Source organism: Rhinolophus hipposideros, assembly GCF_964194185.1.
Source record: "Rhinolophus hipposideros genome assembly, chromosome: 11".
NCBI classification, from domain to species: domain Eukaryota; kingdom Metazoa; phylum Chordata; class Mammalia; order Chiroptera; family Rhinolophidae; genus Rhinolophus; species Rhinolophus hipposideros.
This window is the reverse complement of record NC_138057.1, coordinates 80,432,854-80,450,024: the sequence shown is the minus strand read 5'-3', so window position 1 is coordinate 80,450,024 and position 17,171 is coordinate 80,432,854. Positions and strand designations below refer to the sequence as shown.

General features: G+C 53.6%; 1 protein-coding gene across 11 annotated transcripts in view; it reads left to right on the top strand.

The window, feature by feature from the left end:
* The first annotated feature begins 8 nt into the window (after window positions 1–8).
* AK8 (adenylate kinase 8) overlaps window positions 9–17,171 on the top strand; it is a 114,010-nt gene continuing 96,847 nt past the window's right edge. For 2 of the 11 annotated variants that reach the window (XM_081067563.1, XM_081067559.1), the window contains exons 1-4: window positions 9–160; window positions 2,525–2,609; window positions 8,884–8,933; window positions 11,162–11,275. In XM_081067563.1, the coding sequence (XP_080923689.1) occupies window positions 77–160; window positions 2,525–2,609; window positions 8,884–8,933; window positions 11,162–11,275 (333 nt within the window). In that variant the 5' untranslated portion in view covers window positions 9–76. Of the gene's footprint in view, window positions 229–2,524; window positions 2,610–8,883; window positions 8,934–10,109; window positions 10,593–11,161; window positions 11,276–17,171 lie in introns of those variants that run through there. The other 9 variants (XM_081067560.1, XM_081067568.1, XM_081067565.1 and 6 more) reach the window with 8 other exon arrangements.

The window sequence follows — 17,171 nt, the reverse complement described above, 5'->3', positions numbered from 1 at the left end:
CGCGCGCTGATGACGCAAGGAGCGGCGCCCCTAGCGACGGCGGTCACCAGGGAACGGCCGCCCGCGCCCTGGTAGCATGGACGCGACCACAGCCCCGCACCGCATCCCCCCGGAGATGCCCCAGTACGGGGAGGCGAACCACATCTTCGAGCTGATGCAGGTGACCCGGGCAGCCCCGCCCTGTCGCGACAGTGGGCGGCGGCGGGGATCCTCTGTCGCGGTACCAGGGTGCGCGCCGCTGATCTTGCAGCTGGGGGGCCACGTTTGTTAACCCACGAGATTGCCCAACTTGGGGAGTCTGACTCCTCTACCGCTGTGACCCCGAAGGACCCCTCACGCTGAGGGGTAGGCTGTCCTGACCAGGACTGGGTCCTGGCTCCGCACCAGCCGGCTGGATGGCCGGGAACCAGGTCCTCCCTTTTCTCAGTTCCCCCGTTGTGAAATGCCGGGGTGCAAGAGGTGCTCTCCAGGGGTCTCATGCGGCGCTGAGCATTCCCCGGAGGTCGGCAGTGTTGGTTTCAGAGCTGGGGCGTGGCCCTGTTCAAGGGGGCGGCCCCGTCCTCTGAGACGGCCTCCTCCTGAGACAGCAGCCCTGGGGTCTGGACAGCAGCCTTTCTCCCCTGGCTCTTCCTCCTTGGAGCCAGGAGCTCCCAAGCTCTCCTCCTGGGTTCCTGACCGACTGGCCCCCACTCCCTGTGTGACCTTAGGCAGAGCCCCACCCCGGGTGTTCTGCCGGTGTCCCTTCTGCACCTAGAGGTACAGGCTTTCCGGAGCTGCTTAGCCTCTCAGGTTCTGAGGGCCAGAGGGACCCAGGAGCCCAGCTTCCAGAGCATTTGTCTGCTCCTCGGGCTCTGCCCCACTCCCACAGGCATCATCTCTCTAGCAAACATGTTTCCTCTAAACAGTGTTAGCTGATAGAGGAAAAGAGAGAAAATTTTCTAAAACGGAGTGGCCAATCAGAGTAAAGAAAATGGGTGGTGAGCAGGATGGGGAGCTCCTAGGGGCACTGTGGTCTGCTCTACAGAACCAGGTGGATCTCATAGTGCTTGCTGGAAGGAGCAGTCCCAGAAAACGTTTAGTCCAGTATTTCCCGTCTGCAGTCCTTTGTGTGTTTCCTCCATGGTTTTTGTTGGTTTTACCATTTCTGCTTTTTTTTTTCATTTTAAAATAATTTCAGACCCACAGAATGCTACAAAAATAGTCTGATGTTCTGGTGTGTCCTTCCCCCAAATCCCTCCAGTAATAACATCTAATATAACCAGTACATTGTGAAAACCGGGACCCTGACGTTGGTACAAGACTTAACTAGACTATAGGCTTTCATTGGATTTCAGCCATTTTTACCTGCACTCGTTTTTGTGTGTGTGTATATGGTTCTATGAGATTTTATCACCTGTATAGATTCGTGTAACCACCACCACGTTGCCATTTTAACCTAATTATTTCTTTAAATCAACCCACTTTTAAAAAATTGAGTAACTTATTCTGCTTCGTCCTAAACGGTATCCTTGAAATCATAGGTTTGATGTATTTTTCTAATACACACATTCGATATACAACTATTTAAAAGTGACATTAAGAATATTCATCTGTGAACCATCTAAAATCATCTCACACCATCTCACCAGTGATATATGACCAACGACCTCATCCAACCATGCCATTTAACAGGTGGGGAAGCTGAGGCCCAGAGAAGGGAAGGGGCTTGCTGGTGAGATGCAGCGCGGGGCTAGGACTTCGTACAGTTCAGTGCTCTTTTTACTGCCCCACACTCCCTCTGCCCTCCCAGGGCTAAAGCCCCTCCCTGCTTGTCCCTAGGGTGAAAGGGTGCCCTATTGTACCAGCCCAGCTCCTCTCAGCTACCTGGTTCATTTCTGTGCCTTTTGTTCTGGAACAGTGGAAGCTCTTTCTCTTGGAATGAAATGGCCAGGCTATCCCAGAACTAGTTAGATATTTGGCTGGTAAATATTCTGTCCCACTCTGGAGGGACACTGGTAGCAGTGAGGGCCATGTCTCCCAGCAGACATCTGCACTGGACACCTACTGTGATTGTGCCAGGCACTGGGACGAGGGCGAGGCAGTAACAGTACTCACAGGCTGCAGCCGCAAGTGGCAGGATTTACCTAGTGAGTGTGATCAGGAAGGTTTTTTTCCATTGAGACCTGAGGACTGAGGAAGCGCAGTCCAAGATGAGGGAGCAGCATTTGCTAAGGCTCCAGGGTGCATGAGAAGGAACGGAGAGAGAGAAGGCTGGTCTGGGAAGCACAAAGGGATGGAGGGGAGCAGGCCCTGGACTGACTGAGTCAGGGGCATGGTCCCTCCAGCAGCCTCCCCTCCCTCATGCCTGTGCTTATGGGATACAAGCAGTTGCCAGCTGGGGCAGGTGCTAGGTCCCAAGTTGAAGGTATATTGGTGAGGTGCAGTGATTAGGCCCCATAGTGACCAGGTCCTGAGCCACCTGAACTCGGGGTCATGGGTGCCCCTGCAGGTGTTAACCACCTGGGTGTCTGCCCTGTGCCCACAGAACATGCTGGAGCAACTACTGATCCACCGGCCCGAGGAGCCCATCCCGTTCATGATTGGTTACTTACAGCAAAACAATGATAATGGTGAGCACGAGAGGTGGGGGCTGGGGTGGGGGCGCTCCCCCTTCTCCTGGGAACAGCTGTGACCCACTTTGCCCTCCTGTGTCTGAAAGGATGTCAGAACAGGGTGGGTAGGGGTTTTGACAACTTGGGGTGGTGGTTAATTGAAAAATGCCTTAATTTCTTATTAGCACAACTAATAAAAATTCTCTTGCTAAGTTATGAAAATGAAAAACTCAGAATGGCCTATGGAATCAATTATTCATGCTTTCGCACATCCCATCTGATGTCGCCTGTTGGGTTTGAGCCCTGTGATCACTCTACTTGTCAGGTGTAAATTTGGTTTCTGGTCGACCTAGACAGGCAGCGTTTGCATTTTCCTGATGGTCTCATTATCAGTGCCCGTTAATGAGTTCCAGAGCTCCCCACATCTTGGCCCGAGTGCAGGTCAGCCGGACCCAAAGCCAGAGCCCAAAACCAGGGAGTGGGGAGAAGTGGCTGCCTTCCACGGGATTTGCCACGTGGCCGAGGGTCATTACATCCCAGGAGCTGCCAGGAGAACTGGGCTCTCGGAGCTTTGATGTTTCTTTCATTGGAGCACTAACCACTTTGAAGGAGCTACCAGGCACCAGTGAAATTAGCGCTTGGTGCAGCTGAGAGGGATGGAGACCTGATGTGCCAGTGGTGGGGCTCAGAAGCCCGAGATGAGAAAGGACACTAAGTGGTTTAAAAAATCAGTAAGAGAGAGGAGAGCTCCCCCCCACACACACACACAGGGGAGCCCTGCGCACCTGGCCTTTTCTGGGAGCTCTGCCTGCAGCCCCCATGCAGTGTCAGGCTTGGTGCAGAGCGTGGAGGGGCCGTTTCACAGACCTCTGCAAGGTGGTCCAAAAAGAGCCCCAGCAGTGCCTTTTTCTGAGCCTCTAGTTGGCCAGAATTGAGAATGGACATTGACTGTGAGCCCGTAAGCCCCAGTGGGCACAGAGCCCTGACCCCAGGGGTCCCAGGAGGACACCTTCTCAAGCCGTCACCCTGCCTTTCCGCCTCTCCTTGTGATTCACTTTGCCCCACAAAGACCCTTTTAAGAGGCCTGCAGTCTCTGGTTCATGCGGGTGGGAGGGGCTCCTGTTCTGCAGGGTGGGTGTTAAGCCACCTTCCTTTCTTCCTGGTGGGCCTGCTGCACATGGCACTACTTACTCCCTACCCCCACCCCACCCCCCAGCCTCCCAAACCCCCTGCCCTGGGGCTCTGCTGTGAGGGCTGCTGGGAGCATTTCCGCCCATGTTCAACTTGTGAACATCTAAAGAAGTGGTGAGAGGGCTCTGCTCTCTTGGGCTCGGTTTCCCCATTCGTAAAATGGGCATGTTTGGTTACCAGACAGACTGAGATGGAGGTGGCGAAGCTCTGGCATGGTCCCTGGTGACTGGTCGGCGACAGCCACGGGAAGGATGCCTCAGACACGGGTGGGCTGTGGAAATGGCAGGGCCCCGACACTCACTCAGAGCTTCAGGTGGGGCGATGTCAGAGCTTCCACCTGTGAAAAGCTTAGTGAGATCTTTCGAAATTAAAATTGCACTTGACAAAAATATGACTTTGAACCCCAAGTAGCATTGTGATGGCACCTCACACTGCTGGTTTGAAACATCTTGATTAGGGGTGTATGTGCCATGCTGTGTGTTCACCTTGAACCTTGGAGCTGAGCCTGTCTGCCCGGCTGGAAATTCAAGAGCCTGGTATTTGAGACCAGTTCCATCTTTATGTTTTGATCTTGTTCCTCTGTGTGCAGATATCATTTTCAGTGTCAAACTATCCACTTCACCAGAGTGTTTCAGTTCAAACCTCATTTTTCTGCTTTGGACGCAGTGCGGCCGCCTCCATGCGTCCTTCACTAACCCCCGCCACCCTCCTCAGCGCCCCATTCATTCACGGGTCTCGTGGCTTTCCACGGCTGCCCTCCATGGAGCCTTGGCCCCTTTCTCCACATGACCCCGCTCTGTTGCTCTCAAGTTGGCTGAAGCATCTGGACCTTCTTGGGTCACCTCCAGCTGGGGCCGGCCTCCTGCTTGTCCTCTTGGATAGAGGAGGCGAGGTTTGGGCCACATGCTCTGTCACAGGGAGCAGAGTCATTGGGGTGCTGATCTGTCCCCACACTCTCAGGCCTTTGGCTGAGAGCTTTTATGGACGTTGGAGCATCTTGGCCCTTTGGCTCAAGCCCCACTCACTTAAGTGAAAAGGACAGAGGGACATCTGTGGGTTTCTTCCCCGTGCCCCGCCTTCCACCTACAAGGGAAGCAAAACGAGAAAGTGGAGGGGAGGCAGCGGAGAGGACCACACTTTTGTGATTTTTCTAGTAGTGGGGGGAAGGTGAAAACGGTTTAGCCCAACCCCCATGTGTTCTAGAAGTCGGACAGCAGGCACGGAGAGGTCCCCTGTCACTCAGCGAGCATTTCCCCTGCTCTAGGTTAGATTGTCACACCTCCCTTGGCAGTGGCCTTTGTTACCTGAAGCCGACTGTTGATCCTCTGCTTCCTGGGCATGGGTGTTGGGTGGTCCTGGCTTCACAGTGACAGGCCCAGTGGCTGGTCCAGAGGGAGAGAGGGTTCCAGACTTCTCCTGGTGAGCGAGCAAGCACACAGGGAACTAGGGGAGCCACCCGCACTTAGGCTGGCAGCCCCTTCACCGCAAGAAAAGCAGATTTAGTACAAAGTGAGCATTTACAGTAGCCCTGGGCAATATTAGAGCAGGCGACGGTGTGCATAATGGTATGTTTCGTTTTTTATCAAACGTTTGTCCAAGAAAGCTGTGTATTAGAACTCCAATACCTAAGGGTTTTCTTGTGAATTTTAAATCATGCTCCTAGTTAAACCTCAAAAGGATCTGTGGATGGAAAGGTTTTTTGATTTCCTTTGAAGTGGTTTGAAGAAGTTGATTACTCTTGGCAGTCAAGCAGCCTTTATGACACTGTTTATAAATAATTACTCATGAGCAGGGCTGGAGTTTCAAGGTGTTAGATTTTAAGAAACTGAAATTAAACACATAAATGTGTGTGAGAAATTGTGGGGGGAGGCCGTGGACGTTCCCCTTTTGAAACATTTCCACAGCTGTGTACAATTTGGGTGCCACTTACAGGAGCCCGGAAGGGGGAGGGGTTCCCCAGTAGCCTTTGAACCCTGTCACTTGGTCAGGACGAATCTGTGACTTGGGTGTCGTTCCCTGACCGCTCTCGCAGAGGTGCGTCTCCCTTCTCCTTGGGTTCTGCAGGCCCTCAGCACTGTTGGGTCCAGCCCAGGTTCTGAGGAACTTCGATGGAGGCCTGTGGTTAGAGAGGCGGCCGGGAGATGGGCACATGAGCCAGACCCCGTCCTCCATTGCGCCCTCACTCTGGCTTTGGCGAACAGGCCTTCTCGTCATGTCCAAGTAAGCTCTTTGCTTCAGTGCACGAGGCCCTTCCGCCCTCGACCACATTCCCTGCTGCTTGAACGCTACCCCTCCCCCAAACCTTTGGTGGCACCCCAGCTCCAAGCTTCCCTTATCATCTTAGCCAACCAAGTGTCCCCAAAGCCACCTCATTTCCAGACTCATCCTGTAAGCAGTATTTTCCACCTACTGTGGCTTCTCTCATCCAGGTTGGGAGCCCGGAAGGTGCTGCCCCAGGTTCAAGGTCCTGCAGAGCACGGCCTGGGAGTCCCTGCCCTGGCTCCCGGGCCAGCAGCTGAAAAGCCTTCCCTGGACCTGTGTCCTGAGCTTCCCCGGCCAGGTGAGCCCAGACTCTGCACGTGGTCTGGGAGGCGCTGTCCCAGGCCACCCTGCAGGGCCTGGCTCCTAGTGACAGTGTTGGCATGACCGGTGGCAGCCCCCAGCCCACATACGTGAGTGTCATTACAGCACCGGCTGCAGTGTCTGGTACCCAGTGCATCGGTGCTACGCGCCCTGTGCCACTCGGTGGCCTTACTTGGGGCATTGTTCCCAGTGCGGTGGACCCGGGCCTGGTTCCTGCCTGTGCAGGATTCTGTGAGCCACGCTGGCCTTTGAATAAACACCCCCCGCCCCCGCTCCACTCAGCTGCATCTGGTTCCTGCAAGATGCATCCAAGAATGCCAAGTGGCAGAGGGCATCTTTGTCTGGAGGTAGTAATGGTGGTGACAAAGGTGACAAAAACTCAGTGACCACAGAAAGGGAGGGGACAGCCGAGGAGGCCACTGCAGGTCCTGCTCTGTGCATGGCTCCTTGCTGTACTGGCTGCTGGAAAGGAGGATGAGACTTGGTCTCTGCCTTCAGGGAGCCTGCCGTTCATTCGGTGGGGCATAGTGCTCCCACCGGCTGCCCAGCTGTGGCACAAACCTTCCCAAGGCGGCCAGTAAGCAGCAGCCAGCCTCTTGGTCCTGAGCAGGGAAGGAAGCCAGTGGGGACTGGTGGGTGAGGCTGGATTGGGGTGAGGAGGGCATTCTTGATGCGGAGATGACAAGTGACAAGGTAGGAACATGGCAAACATCTTCAGGAGGAAAGAGGAAGCCCCAGGTCAAGGGAGAGGATTGCTCAGGGCTGCCAGGTTGGGTTCTGGGTCCCCAGCGAGGCGAGGCTGTTCGCATGAGCAGGACACATCCCAGCCTGCTATCGAGGTCGTGCCCCTCTGGGTCCAAGAGGACATAAAGGGACACGGAGCCCTTTGGCCAGAAGAAAACTGGAAGCTGAGTCCGCCATACTGAGGAGGGCCGGATGTAGCGTAGCCGAACCTTGAGAGGAGAGGAGTGCGTGCAGACGTGTACTGTGCTGGGGTGTCGCGCGTGTCCTGGCCGTTGGCCAGGTGGCAGGAGGTGCCCCTGGCCCACCCCGTCCTCAGCCTTCCGGCCCCCACGCTCCTGCCCGATTCACATCACCCTCCACGGGCGAGACGCAAGTTACCCACATTTCACACATTGGTGGGGCTGTGAACCAGACTCACAAATGTTTAGAGATGTAGAAAACGACAGTGTCCTAGAGCAGTTCGTTGGAGACACGTCAAAATCAAGTAAAGCAGAAAGCCATGATTTTCTCCTGTATTTGTGTCCCACGTCATTCGTGTTCCGGGAAGAGCAGTCCGTCGTCGGAGGCGGGCACAGGACCACTGCTCCCTGTCGGGGCTCGTCTAACACACCACCTTGCGACTGTCACCAGGGCCTGTGGCCCACCTTACTTTTCTCGGCAGCATGCAGCCCAGTGCTGAGCACGGAAGAGGCGCTCAGTGAGTTGTGTGGAGTGAATCACTGAATCATCTTGAACTTTTTCTCCATGTGTTCCCGGGAAAACCAGACGGAGCTGTGAATTTAAACGCAAGCAGTCTGGCTGGTCGTTACGTCGTGGCACAAATGGACACTCTAGTTCCTTCTCAGTGTTCACCGCCAGATCAGGTCTCTGAATGGGTGGGTTATTTCCCGGTGGCCTGGCAGGAATGGGCTCTGCTTGCAGACATTAGGGGCTCAGGGGGCTGGGCTCAGGGCCCTGCCTGACAGTGGCTGTTTTGCGCCCCTCCCCACCCCCGTAGTTAGGGGGAAGGGTGACACGATCAAGGTGGCCGTCAGCGCATCCCCTGTGCAGGTGCCACGTTCTGTTTCCTTTATTTTGACCCAAGTGCACACACCTCCCACGCTCTTCTTGAGATGCTGGTCTTTTCCAGCAGCCAGCACCCACTCAGTGGTCCGGTAGCCACTTCAAGAATTCTGCATGGCCAAAAGCCTGCCGGAGCCACGAGTCTCAGGGTGAAGCAAGCAGCCAGTGTTTCTATTTGCATCGAAATGCCCGTATTTGAAAACAAAGACTTTCCTAGCTGGGGTTTTATAAATCTAGCCCATACACTGCCGGCTTTCCTCCATTATTTGCCTCCGTAAAATGATGGGGAAATACAATTTGCTAAATAAAAAGGCATAAATATATTTTAAAAAACCAAGCCGTGAAGGTCGATTTACATAAAATACAGCTTTATTTGAGAGCGTGTCCCCGAGACGAAGTTCCTGTTTAAAATGCTTTATGGTGTTTGAAATCGCAATTGTTCTTGATATTTATTAGTTTGGCAAACAAGTTACCATGTCCGTGTCCCCTCAGAGACAGAAAAATAAACCAGCTCCGTGATCACTTACCTCTCTAAACACAGAGAATATGTTGTATGGCAAGAGCGTCTCTGAAGCACTGGGTTACAAACGACCGTGTCACTTGCAGAAAATGAAATCTGGGGAGGAAAGAAATGATGTACCCAGAGCAGCACAGATGTGGGAAGTTGCTTTGTCACATGGTGCAGTGACATTCACATCTTTTTATTCCACAGTGCCGAAGATTGTGGTGTTAGGTCCTCCTGCCGCGGGGAAAACAACTATCGTAAGTGTGTTGTGTGAAGTGTTGTGATGCTGTCATCTGTCACTTAGGCTACAGAGCTGGGATGAGCCTGCACGTCCCTGATTTCAGCACTGCTGAGCTTTGCTGATTCTCCTCTGGCTTCTTATATTCTTATTGCAAGAGGCAGTATGTGTTCATGGTAGAAAACCTAGAAAATACTAAAACAACGAAAGCCAAACAACAAAACCCAGAAACTATAATTCCTCAACCATCCAGAGATAAGTCTTATTTGAACATTTTGGGATCTACCTTGCAGGGGTTTCTCATGGCGACGGGACTGTGTCTTTGCACAGCTTTAGTATTAACCTGAGGAGAAAGCCCTGGAAGTCAGAGTGCTGGGTCAGACAGCGTACACATGTCAAAGACCTTTGGCATGGAATCTCCAGATTTGCTCTTCAAGTTTTAATTATGAACTAGTTCAGCCAATCAGAAAAGCATAGAAACGCCCAGATGTGACAGGACTCTATCATTTTGCCATACTCGTTTTGATGATCTTTTTTCCATTTGAAAGCCAACTTTAAATACACTGTGAACACGGCATCCCATCTCACCCCTTTTTTGTCTCTCCCTCCTTGGAGGAGACCCCTGTCCCTGAAGTCGGTGTGCTTTATCCTACCTGCGGTTTTAATCTTTAAGCTCCTTTTTCTGAAGTGCCCAAACCTTGTTAATACTTCAGTCATTGGAGATGGGACTCTTTGTGTCTTTTAAAAGCTGGGTACCCCTCCCTCGGTGACTGTCATTGCTGAGCCCTCGTCCCAGCCCTGGAGAATGTAGCAGGCTGTTTCCCTGATTAGCTGGCCTTTTGCTTTATTCTGCAAAGGAATTAAGATGGCCGATCCTTGCACAAAATAATCTGCCTCTGCTGTGCTTCAGAGTTAGTGTCCCTCCCTGTTCTATGCACCTGTCTGTCTGTCTTTCTATCCGTCTGTCAGTCTCTCTCTCTCTCTGTAGTTTTTCTACTTTGATCTGCAGGACCAGGCTGTCAGCTTTCACTCCTATCTGCAGTCCTCCCGCCTGAACCTCGGTTTTGCTGTTAGAATTGCTCTTTTACTGGGGCTCCCCGACCCGGCCAGCACGAGCGAGCGTTACCAAGGTGCTTTGGAAAACGCAGGTTCCCGACTCCCCGCCAGGTTCGCCTCATCAGAGTCCCCTGGGGAGGCCCAGGAAGCTGGTTGAACAGCTTCCGAGGGGATTCTGACGCTGGGAAGTAGGGTGGTAGCCTATGCACCCCGACAGACAGGCTCAGGGAGCTGTGTAAAAGCAGAGTTGGGTTGCTCAGCATGAGAGCTATCATTTGGCGAAGGACACTCTTGGACTACCTGGCTTCCTTCCTGGCTCTGGCTCTTCTCTGATCACAGGGTTGAATTCATGAAGCACTTGTGACGCAGAGCAGAGACCGTCTTTTGTCAAGTCCCAACTCAGCCAAGGTCAGGGCCCGACAGCACTTAGCTGGTGTTGCAGCTTGTAGCTTGTCGCCTTTTGGTGAATTCTCTGTTCCTGCCCCTGACTGCTCTATGTGGACACACAGAACCTAATGTCACAATAAGATGATACATAGTCGAGTCCCAACGAGGACCCTACAGGGCTCTTTCCTGATGGCGTCATCGACATGTCCCAGCTTGAGGAACAGAGAGAAGTAAGGTTCGTACCTGCCCGGGGACCTTCAGGGCCCTCGGAATCATCCTGACACCAAAATGGTCATCAATATAATCTTGGTATTAAGAACATTTTATGCATTGTTATTCCTTCAAGTTCATTATTCCCTTATGTAAATAATAGTCATGAATTAACTAAATGCACAGATGGCCAAAATAGGTCACCTCCCAACCTTTAAGAGTGTGGTTGTGACCCATATGTGGGTCCGAGCCCTGCATTTCCTGTTAGAAGGCTTTCTTGTGTTAAAAACTCATTGTCCACAGAGCTTGGAAAGGTATGCCCGGGACAGCTAAAGCATCACCCCTTTGTGGGTTTTCCAGCTCCATTGGGAGCCAGTGGCTGGTTGAAGGGGAGACAGCATGCAAGCAGAATTCCTAGGCTGAGGGTTACTTTATGGGTTTGTCTCCCTGGGTGGTCTTCCTCCTGCCAGAAATAATGATGCTTCCCTGTGGCCCATCTGTTCTAGTAGAATATGGAAAGGCCTAAGCATTATAATGGAGTTCGCTTAATTATAGCTTTCACTGAAATTTTCTTTTCCTCTTTTCTTTCTTCAGGCAATGTGGCTTTGCAAACATCTGAAAAGCAATCTTCTCACCATGGAGAACTTGATAGCAAAAGACTTTTCCTCTCTGGCTGCAGATGCCAGGAGGCATTATCAGAAAATGAAGGTAGGACTGGCCCTGGGGAGTGACAAGAGTTCCCAAGGCTCCCCCATCACCTGCCTCTCCCCCTGTTAATTTCCATTTCCTGTTGGATTAAATGAGAGCAAGTGCTGGGGTAAAATGAGATACAGGCAGGATGTGATGGAAGGAAGGAGAGAATTCTTAAGTAGGACGCATATATGCTGGTGGGTACTGAGGTGAGGAGATTTTGGTGGGAAAGGATCAGCAGTGGAGTGAGGAGGCCATTTTTGTACTGATTGAGGGGCCCAGGCTTGTTCCTTCTCTTCTTCTTCTGGTCAAATCGGGTGGGCGTGGATGTGTGTGGGTGGTAAGGATGGGGGCGGGCAGGGGCTCTGTCCTACAGCTCATGCACCTGCTGGCCTGTGCCGGGACGTGAGAGCTGAGCTGGACGGCAGCTGAAAGCGTGGGCATCCAGCGCTCTCCTGGGTGGAAAGGCCCCATGCATGCACGGCACCTCAGGGCTAGCACAGCAGGGCTGCCTGAGCACAGGGGCCGCCCTCCTGGGTCAGGCAGCCCCGCCCACGCTGTCCCTCTCACACATGTCCCATAAGGATGGGTGTTCTGTTTCTAAAATCCCACTAACCCTGTATTTGAAAGACTTTTTTTATCAAAAGGGAAATATAGGGCTTCATCATGTTGCTTCTCTTTAATGCAAATAGAAGCTTTAAAATGTTTCTTTAAAATCCCCTTTGGAGCAGAAGCAGGTGACTTAGTCTTTTCAGGCTGCATTCACAAAATACCACAGGCTGGGTGTCTTGCAAAGGACAAGTCCTCTCTCTCAGTTCTGGAGGCTGGAGTCCCAGATCAGGGCGCCAGCAGATTCAGCGTCTGCTGACGGTCGTCTTCTCCTGTGTGGTCACATGGCAGAAGGCCGAGGGAGCTCTCTGGGGCCTCTTGTACGAGGTTACTGACCCCATTTACGGGGCTCCACCCTCATGACTTCATCACCTCCCGAAGACCCCACCTCCCAATACTGTCACCGTGAGGGTTAAGATTTCAACACATGATTGGGCTGCAGGAGCCACCGACATTCAGGGCACAGCCGCAGGGCTGGACCCTGAGGGCATTCTTCACGAGACCCAGGCTGCCCCCTGTTTGTGAGGAGAGATAGCTGAGAGCAGTGAGGACCTTGTATCTGCTGAGCCCTGAGTGTGTGCTGGGCACTTTCTGGGCCTCCCTGCTCCCCTGCTCATCTCCCTACAAAGCCTGTGGAGGTGAAGGAATTGCCCAGGGCCAGGGCGGGGTTCTGGCCTGGGGACCCCTAACTCGGCCCCAGCAGCCTCTGCAGGGCTGCGGGCTGCACTGAGAGCCAGTGGCCCAGCTTCATCTGCGTTTCGATGGGCGAGGTCTTTACCACGTGGCTGTGTGGTCGCTCTTCCCGGTCACTGAACTTGGAAGGAGTTTCCAGGCCCCATGGGCCTCCAGTGAATGGTGGCTGGTGAGACAACTGTCATGGCCACCCCTTGGTTGCTCAGGGCAGGAAGGAGGATCAGAAGGGAGATACACTGGCTCCTGGGACGTGGACAGAGGAAGCGCCACCTCGTGGGCTGTGGGCCAGGAATCGGGCAGCCACCCTGGGCCTCTCTCTGCCTCTCTGAGGCCCCTTCACCTTTCATCACCATTCTTTCCATGCTTCCCTCTTCTGTCTTTCTAGGCCACTCATGACCACCATCCTGTTCCTGGGTTCAGACCACCCACAAAGGTAGCTCCAAGGCCCAATTCTCAGGAAAGGAAATTGGCTCTGGCCAGCTGGTCAGGTGTCCCCAGGGCCCGGTCAGTTCTGGGAGGGATATGGACAGAGGGCTCGGCGAGGCCATGCAGCATGGACATGGCTGGGAGGGCCCTGGTGAGGTGAGCAGTTCTCGCATCGCGGGTGTGACCTAGGCAGACTCCCAACCCGAGTTTACTGATTGCAGCAACTGGATAGAAGAGGAGGAGACCCCCACTCAGCAAGGTCATCCACCGCCACAGGGAGCCAATTCTAAAACTGTTTAATCCAGAGCACTTCCTGCCCCCATGTGGCATGGGGAACCATGGGGTGGGGGCCATGTGATGCCCCCTGCCCTACCCCTCCCAGTCCACAGTCCTGCAGGAGTCGGGCTGTGCGGTTATAGTTTGGGGGGACACCAGCTTTTGGGGGTAGGAATATGGTGTTAGAAAGAAGTGGGTTATCTCATTTTGTGCAGAAGATAAGCTTCTCAAGGTGCAGGAGGGAGGCAGGCTTATTTCTAGGATTAAGATGCTTTTATTAGATTTATAACATTCAACGGAGAGGAGGGAGTTTCAGGAAATTCCTCCTGGGTTTCATTACGCTAATTATCAGTGTATTTCAGACCACATCGGAGTGCTTTCAAGGGTGTCTTGTTGGGGTTCTTTGCTGGGAAGCACGGGGGGTGGGGGGGCGAGCGGGAGGGAAGATGAAAGGTGAGGACGTCAGGACTGATGAAGGAGTGAAAGGTTCAGAAGAACACAAATGGGTGCAAGTTGGGCCGCTGCGCGTGGCCTTGCCGCAGATGGCCGCCCGCCAGGCAGTCCCCTCATTAAGTGTCGTCTTTAAATCATCCGCTAATTTGGACCCCTTACAGTTCTTTGCAAGTAGCAGTAGCACCTTCAGATGCCTAATTTTCTCCTGTTAATCCTGGCTCCGCTCACCTATGCAGAATCGTCTTAGGTGGCTGCTGTTAACCAAGACGCCTTTGCTTCTGGCATTTCCAAATGGTTTCTGAAATGCTTCCTAGTCACCTGCTGTTCGCCAAGTGCTCTCCGGCAGTGCCAGGGGAGAGCCAGAGACGAGTGCCTTCTCCTTGCCCCTGGGAACTTCTGGCCAGTGGGGAGACTGAGGGCGCCATAAAACTGAGCACAAGCCAGGGTATGGGGCCAGGAAGCCTCAGGCCGCCGGTGGCTTGATTCGTTTCTCAGGAGGTGTTCCCCAAGCAGCTCCTGGGTCCCAGACTGGCTCTGGGCTGGGAAAAGTGTACAGGCGACAGGATTTAGGGGCTCCGTATAGCCATAACCATGGTCACGCTAAGCAGAGCCTCCTAAAGGCATAACTGATGCTTGTGAGTGGAAGGTTCCAGAATAAGGCAGAGGGCCACAAACCCATGTGGGCAGGAATATGCCTGAGCATGCTGGGGGTCCAGGTGACCAGGGATTGGAAAGAGCTTTTTTTGTTTTTGACTGTTTACCCTAAACTATTGTAAAGATCTACATGCTTGGTGTTTCCCGTCAGCCACTCAAGGCAGTGGTGTGGGACAGGCCTTTTTGGAAGGTTTGGGGTAGTGGAGGTAATTACAGTTCAGGATGGTGACAGAGAAACCCGAGGACCAGAGACTCAAGCTCCTTGTAAAGTGGCTGTTCCCACCTTAGGGCCTCCCTTCCAGGCCACCTCCCTCTGCGGGCCTGTTGGGTGCCAGGGGTGGGTGGGGGTGAGGGTACGGGGGTCTCTGCGCTCCCTTCAAAGTCTTGTCTCCTCTCCCTCCTCTGGTCTCCTGCCACCTGCTGCCTTTCGGAACCTGGAGAGTTCCTCCCATGTATACCCTCCCTGACAACCCTGAGAAGCAGCAGAGACTTTGAAGTGAGAGCTGTCTTGAAAGGATTCTCTGATCTGTTCTGACCTGAGCTCAAGTCCTAGAGCTGGGCTTCCTTCCCCACCAGGAGCCCCTTTGGGGGGAAGGGGTGGGATTCGTAGACCAGGAGTCGCAACAGTTCCCCTCAGACTCTGCTCTGGATGGAAGCTCATACTGCAGATCAAAATGCCTATGGCTCCTGAGCGAACGTCGCCCAAAGGTGACTCAGGGACATTAGGGGCCCTGACAGTGGGGCCTGTGGATGGGACCACACGGGCTCGTGTCATCCAGGTGAGGAAGCCAGTCTTGGAGAAGTTAAATGAGGCGCCCCAGGTGGCAGAGCCAGGGTCTGAACCTGCTCCCCGGGATGCCTCTGAACTTCAGCCTCTGAACTGAACTCCGAGGTTAGCACCTCAGGGTTCTGCCCCAGGCCCCAAGCACTGGGAGCTGGCCGGAGAAGAAAGGCCCATATTGGAGCCAACACAGCTGATTCTGCCCTTGACAGCAAGGAAGCAGGCTGGGGGTTCCATTGTCACCGAGCCCCTCACCCGGAGATGAGGGGCCAGGGCCTGGGCTGGGCCTTCTCTGTAACGAGCAAGGGCTTCACTCGGCTCCGTCAGTTTGTCCCTGGTTCTCCCCAAGAAGCTAGGCTTTGGGGCTGGTGTGGGAGAGCATGGCAGAGCTCGGGAAGGAGGAAGCCAGATTCCTGCACAGACAGCTTGGCAGGGCTCTGAGAAGCCTCGCCCCCCACCCCCCAGACATGACACATCAAAGCTGGCATCAGGACAGCACCGTGGCAGGGGGCACCCAGGAGGGGTAGAGCTCAAAGTCACCGACCTGTCCCCCACTGTGCAGACCGCAGGGGGCGCTGTGCCGTATCTACCGAAACCCTTGTTTTCTGACTGGCTTGCACCCCTTCCCAGTCTCCCCCGCAACCCAGTCTCCCCCTCAACCCAGTCTCCGGGGTTCTAGTACCTGTTTGGATGCTGTCTCTTGAATAGGTCTTGAATAGGAAGGGAAACGAATCTGGAGAAACTGGCCTCAGGGTAGAAACTGGCTCTGCCTGAAGTTGAGAGGGTCACCAGGGGTCAGGAAGGGCTAGCAGGGGGAGAGGAGGGTGGGGGCAGGGCTGCCCAACCCCTTCCCTTGCCAGCCTGGGAAAGTTTGCTGGGATCACTGGGAGGACATGGGCACGGGCAGAGAGACACCCTCCCTCCAGCCACTTCCCTCCGTGAGGTAGGGCCCTTGAGTGCTTGAGTTTGCTAAGGCAGGGGTTCTCCTGGACCAGCAGCCTCACCTGAAAACTTGTTAGAAATGCAGATTCTCAGCTCCACCCCAGACCTGCTGAATCAGAAACTCTGGGATGGGGACAGTGATCTGTGTTCTAACAAGTTCTTTCACGGTGCACGTTCAAGTTGAGAACACCTGGCTTAAGCAAGAAATTAGCAAGGTGGGGGACAGGACAGGTGGAAGGACACAGGTGTCTTAGGAGATGCCTCCTTCTTGTCTCTCTGGCCTCTTTTCTCTACGTGTCATTCATTCATTCATTCATTCATTCATTCATTCATTCATTCTCTCTTGCTCACTCTTGCTCTTGACTTTTGCTGTGCACTTAGTAGAAGCCATTGTAGCCCCATAACTTTCAAGTCTGGTTCCCATCAGAGGCTCCCCTTCCTCATCCTCTCATTGTCTGCTGTCTTCCTCTTCTAATTGCATATCCCTGAAAGGCCATTCTGGGGTTGAGAGAGCAGGTTTCTCTCTCCCCCTTTATTCTGGCTTCATTCTCTCACTCTCCCCTCATGCCTGCACAGGGGCTGCTGCAGCTCCAGCTCTTACATCCTCTCAGCTTCGGATCCAGTGCAAAGCAAGGCTTCCTGTCCCTGAGGATTGCACCCATGTCCTGAACCTGCCTCTCACTGGCTGGCATTGGGTCATGGACAGCCTCTGAAGCAATCTCAGTGGCTAGGAGTGAGATATGCTGATCAGCTTGCACCAATCAGAGCCCTCTTCTGGGTCTGAGGGTGGGTTTGACCCCACTGAAATTATATCAGTGGAAGGTCAAGAGGGCCGCCTCCTCAAAGGGACTTTGGGGTCTGTGTTACTGGAGGTGGGGTGTATGGATGCTGGGCAGAAAATAAAAGCAAAAATTACGGCACTGTTGCTCATTTCTTCTGGCAAGTTGTGTGAGGCCTGGAGAGGTCAAGACTAGCCCGAGGTCACCGAGCTGGCTGGAGCTGCAGCAGTCATTCTGTAGCCACGAGTAAGAAAGGCTGTTCCATGAATCCCCTACCCTCAGCAATGGGACTTAGTGTTTG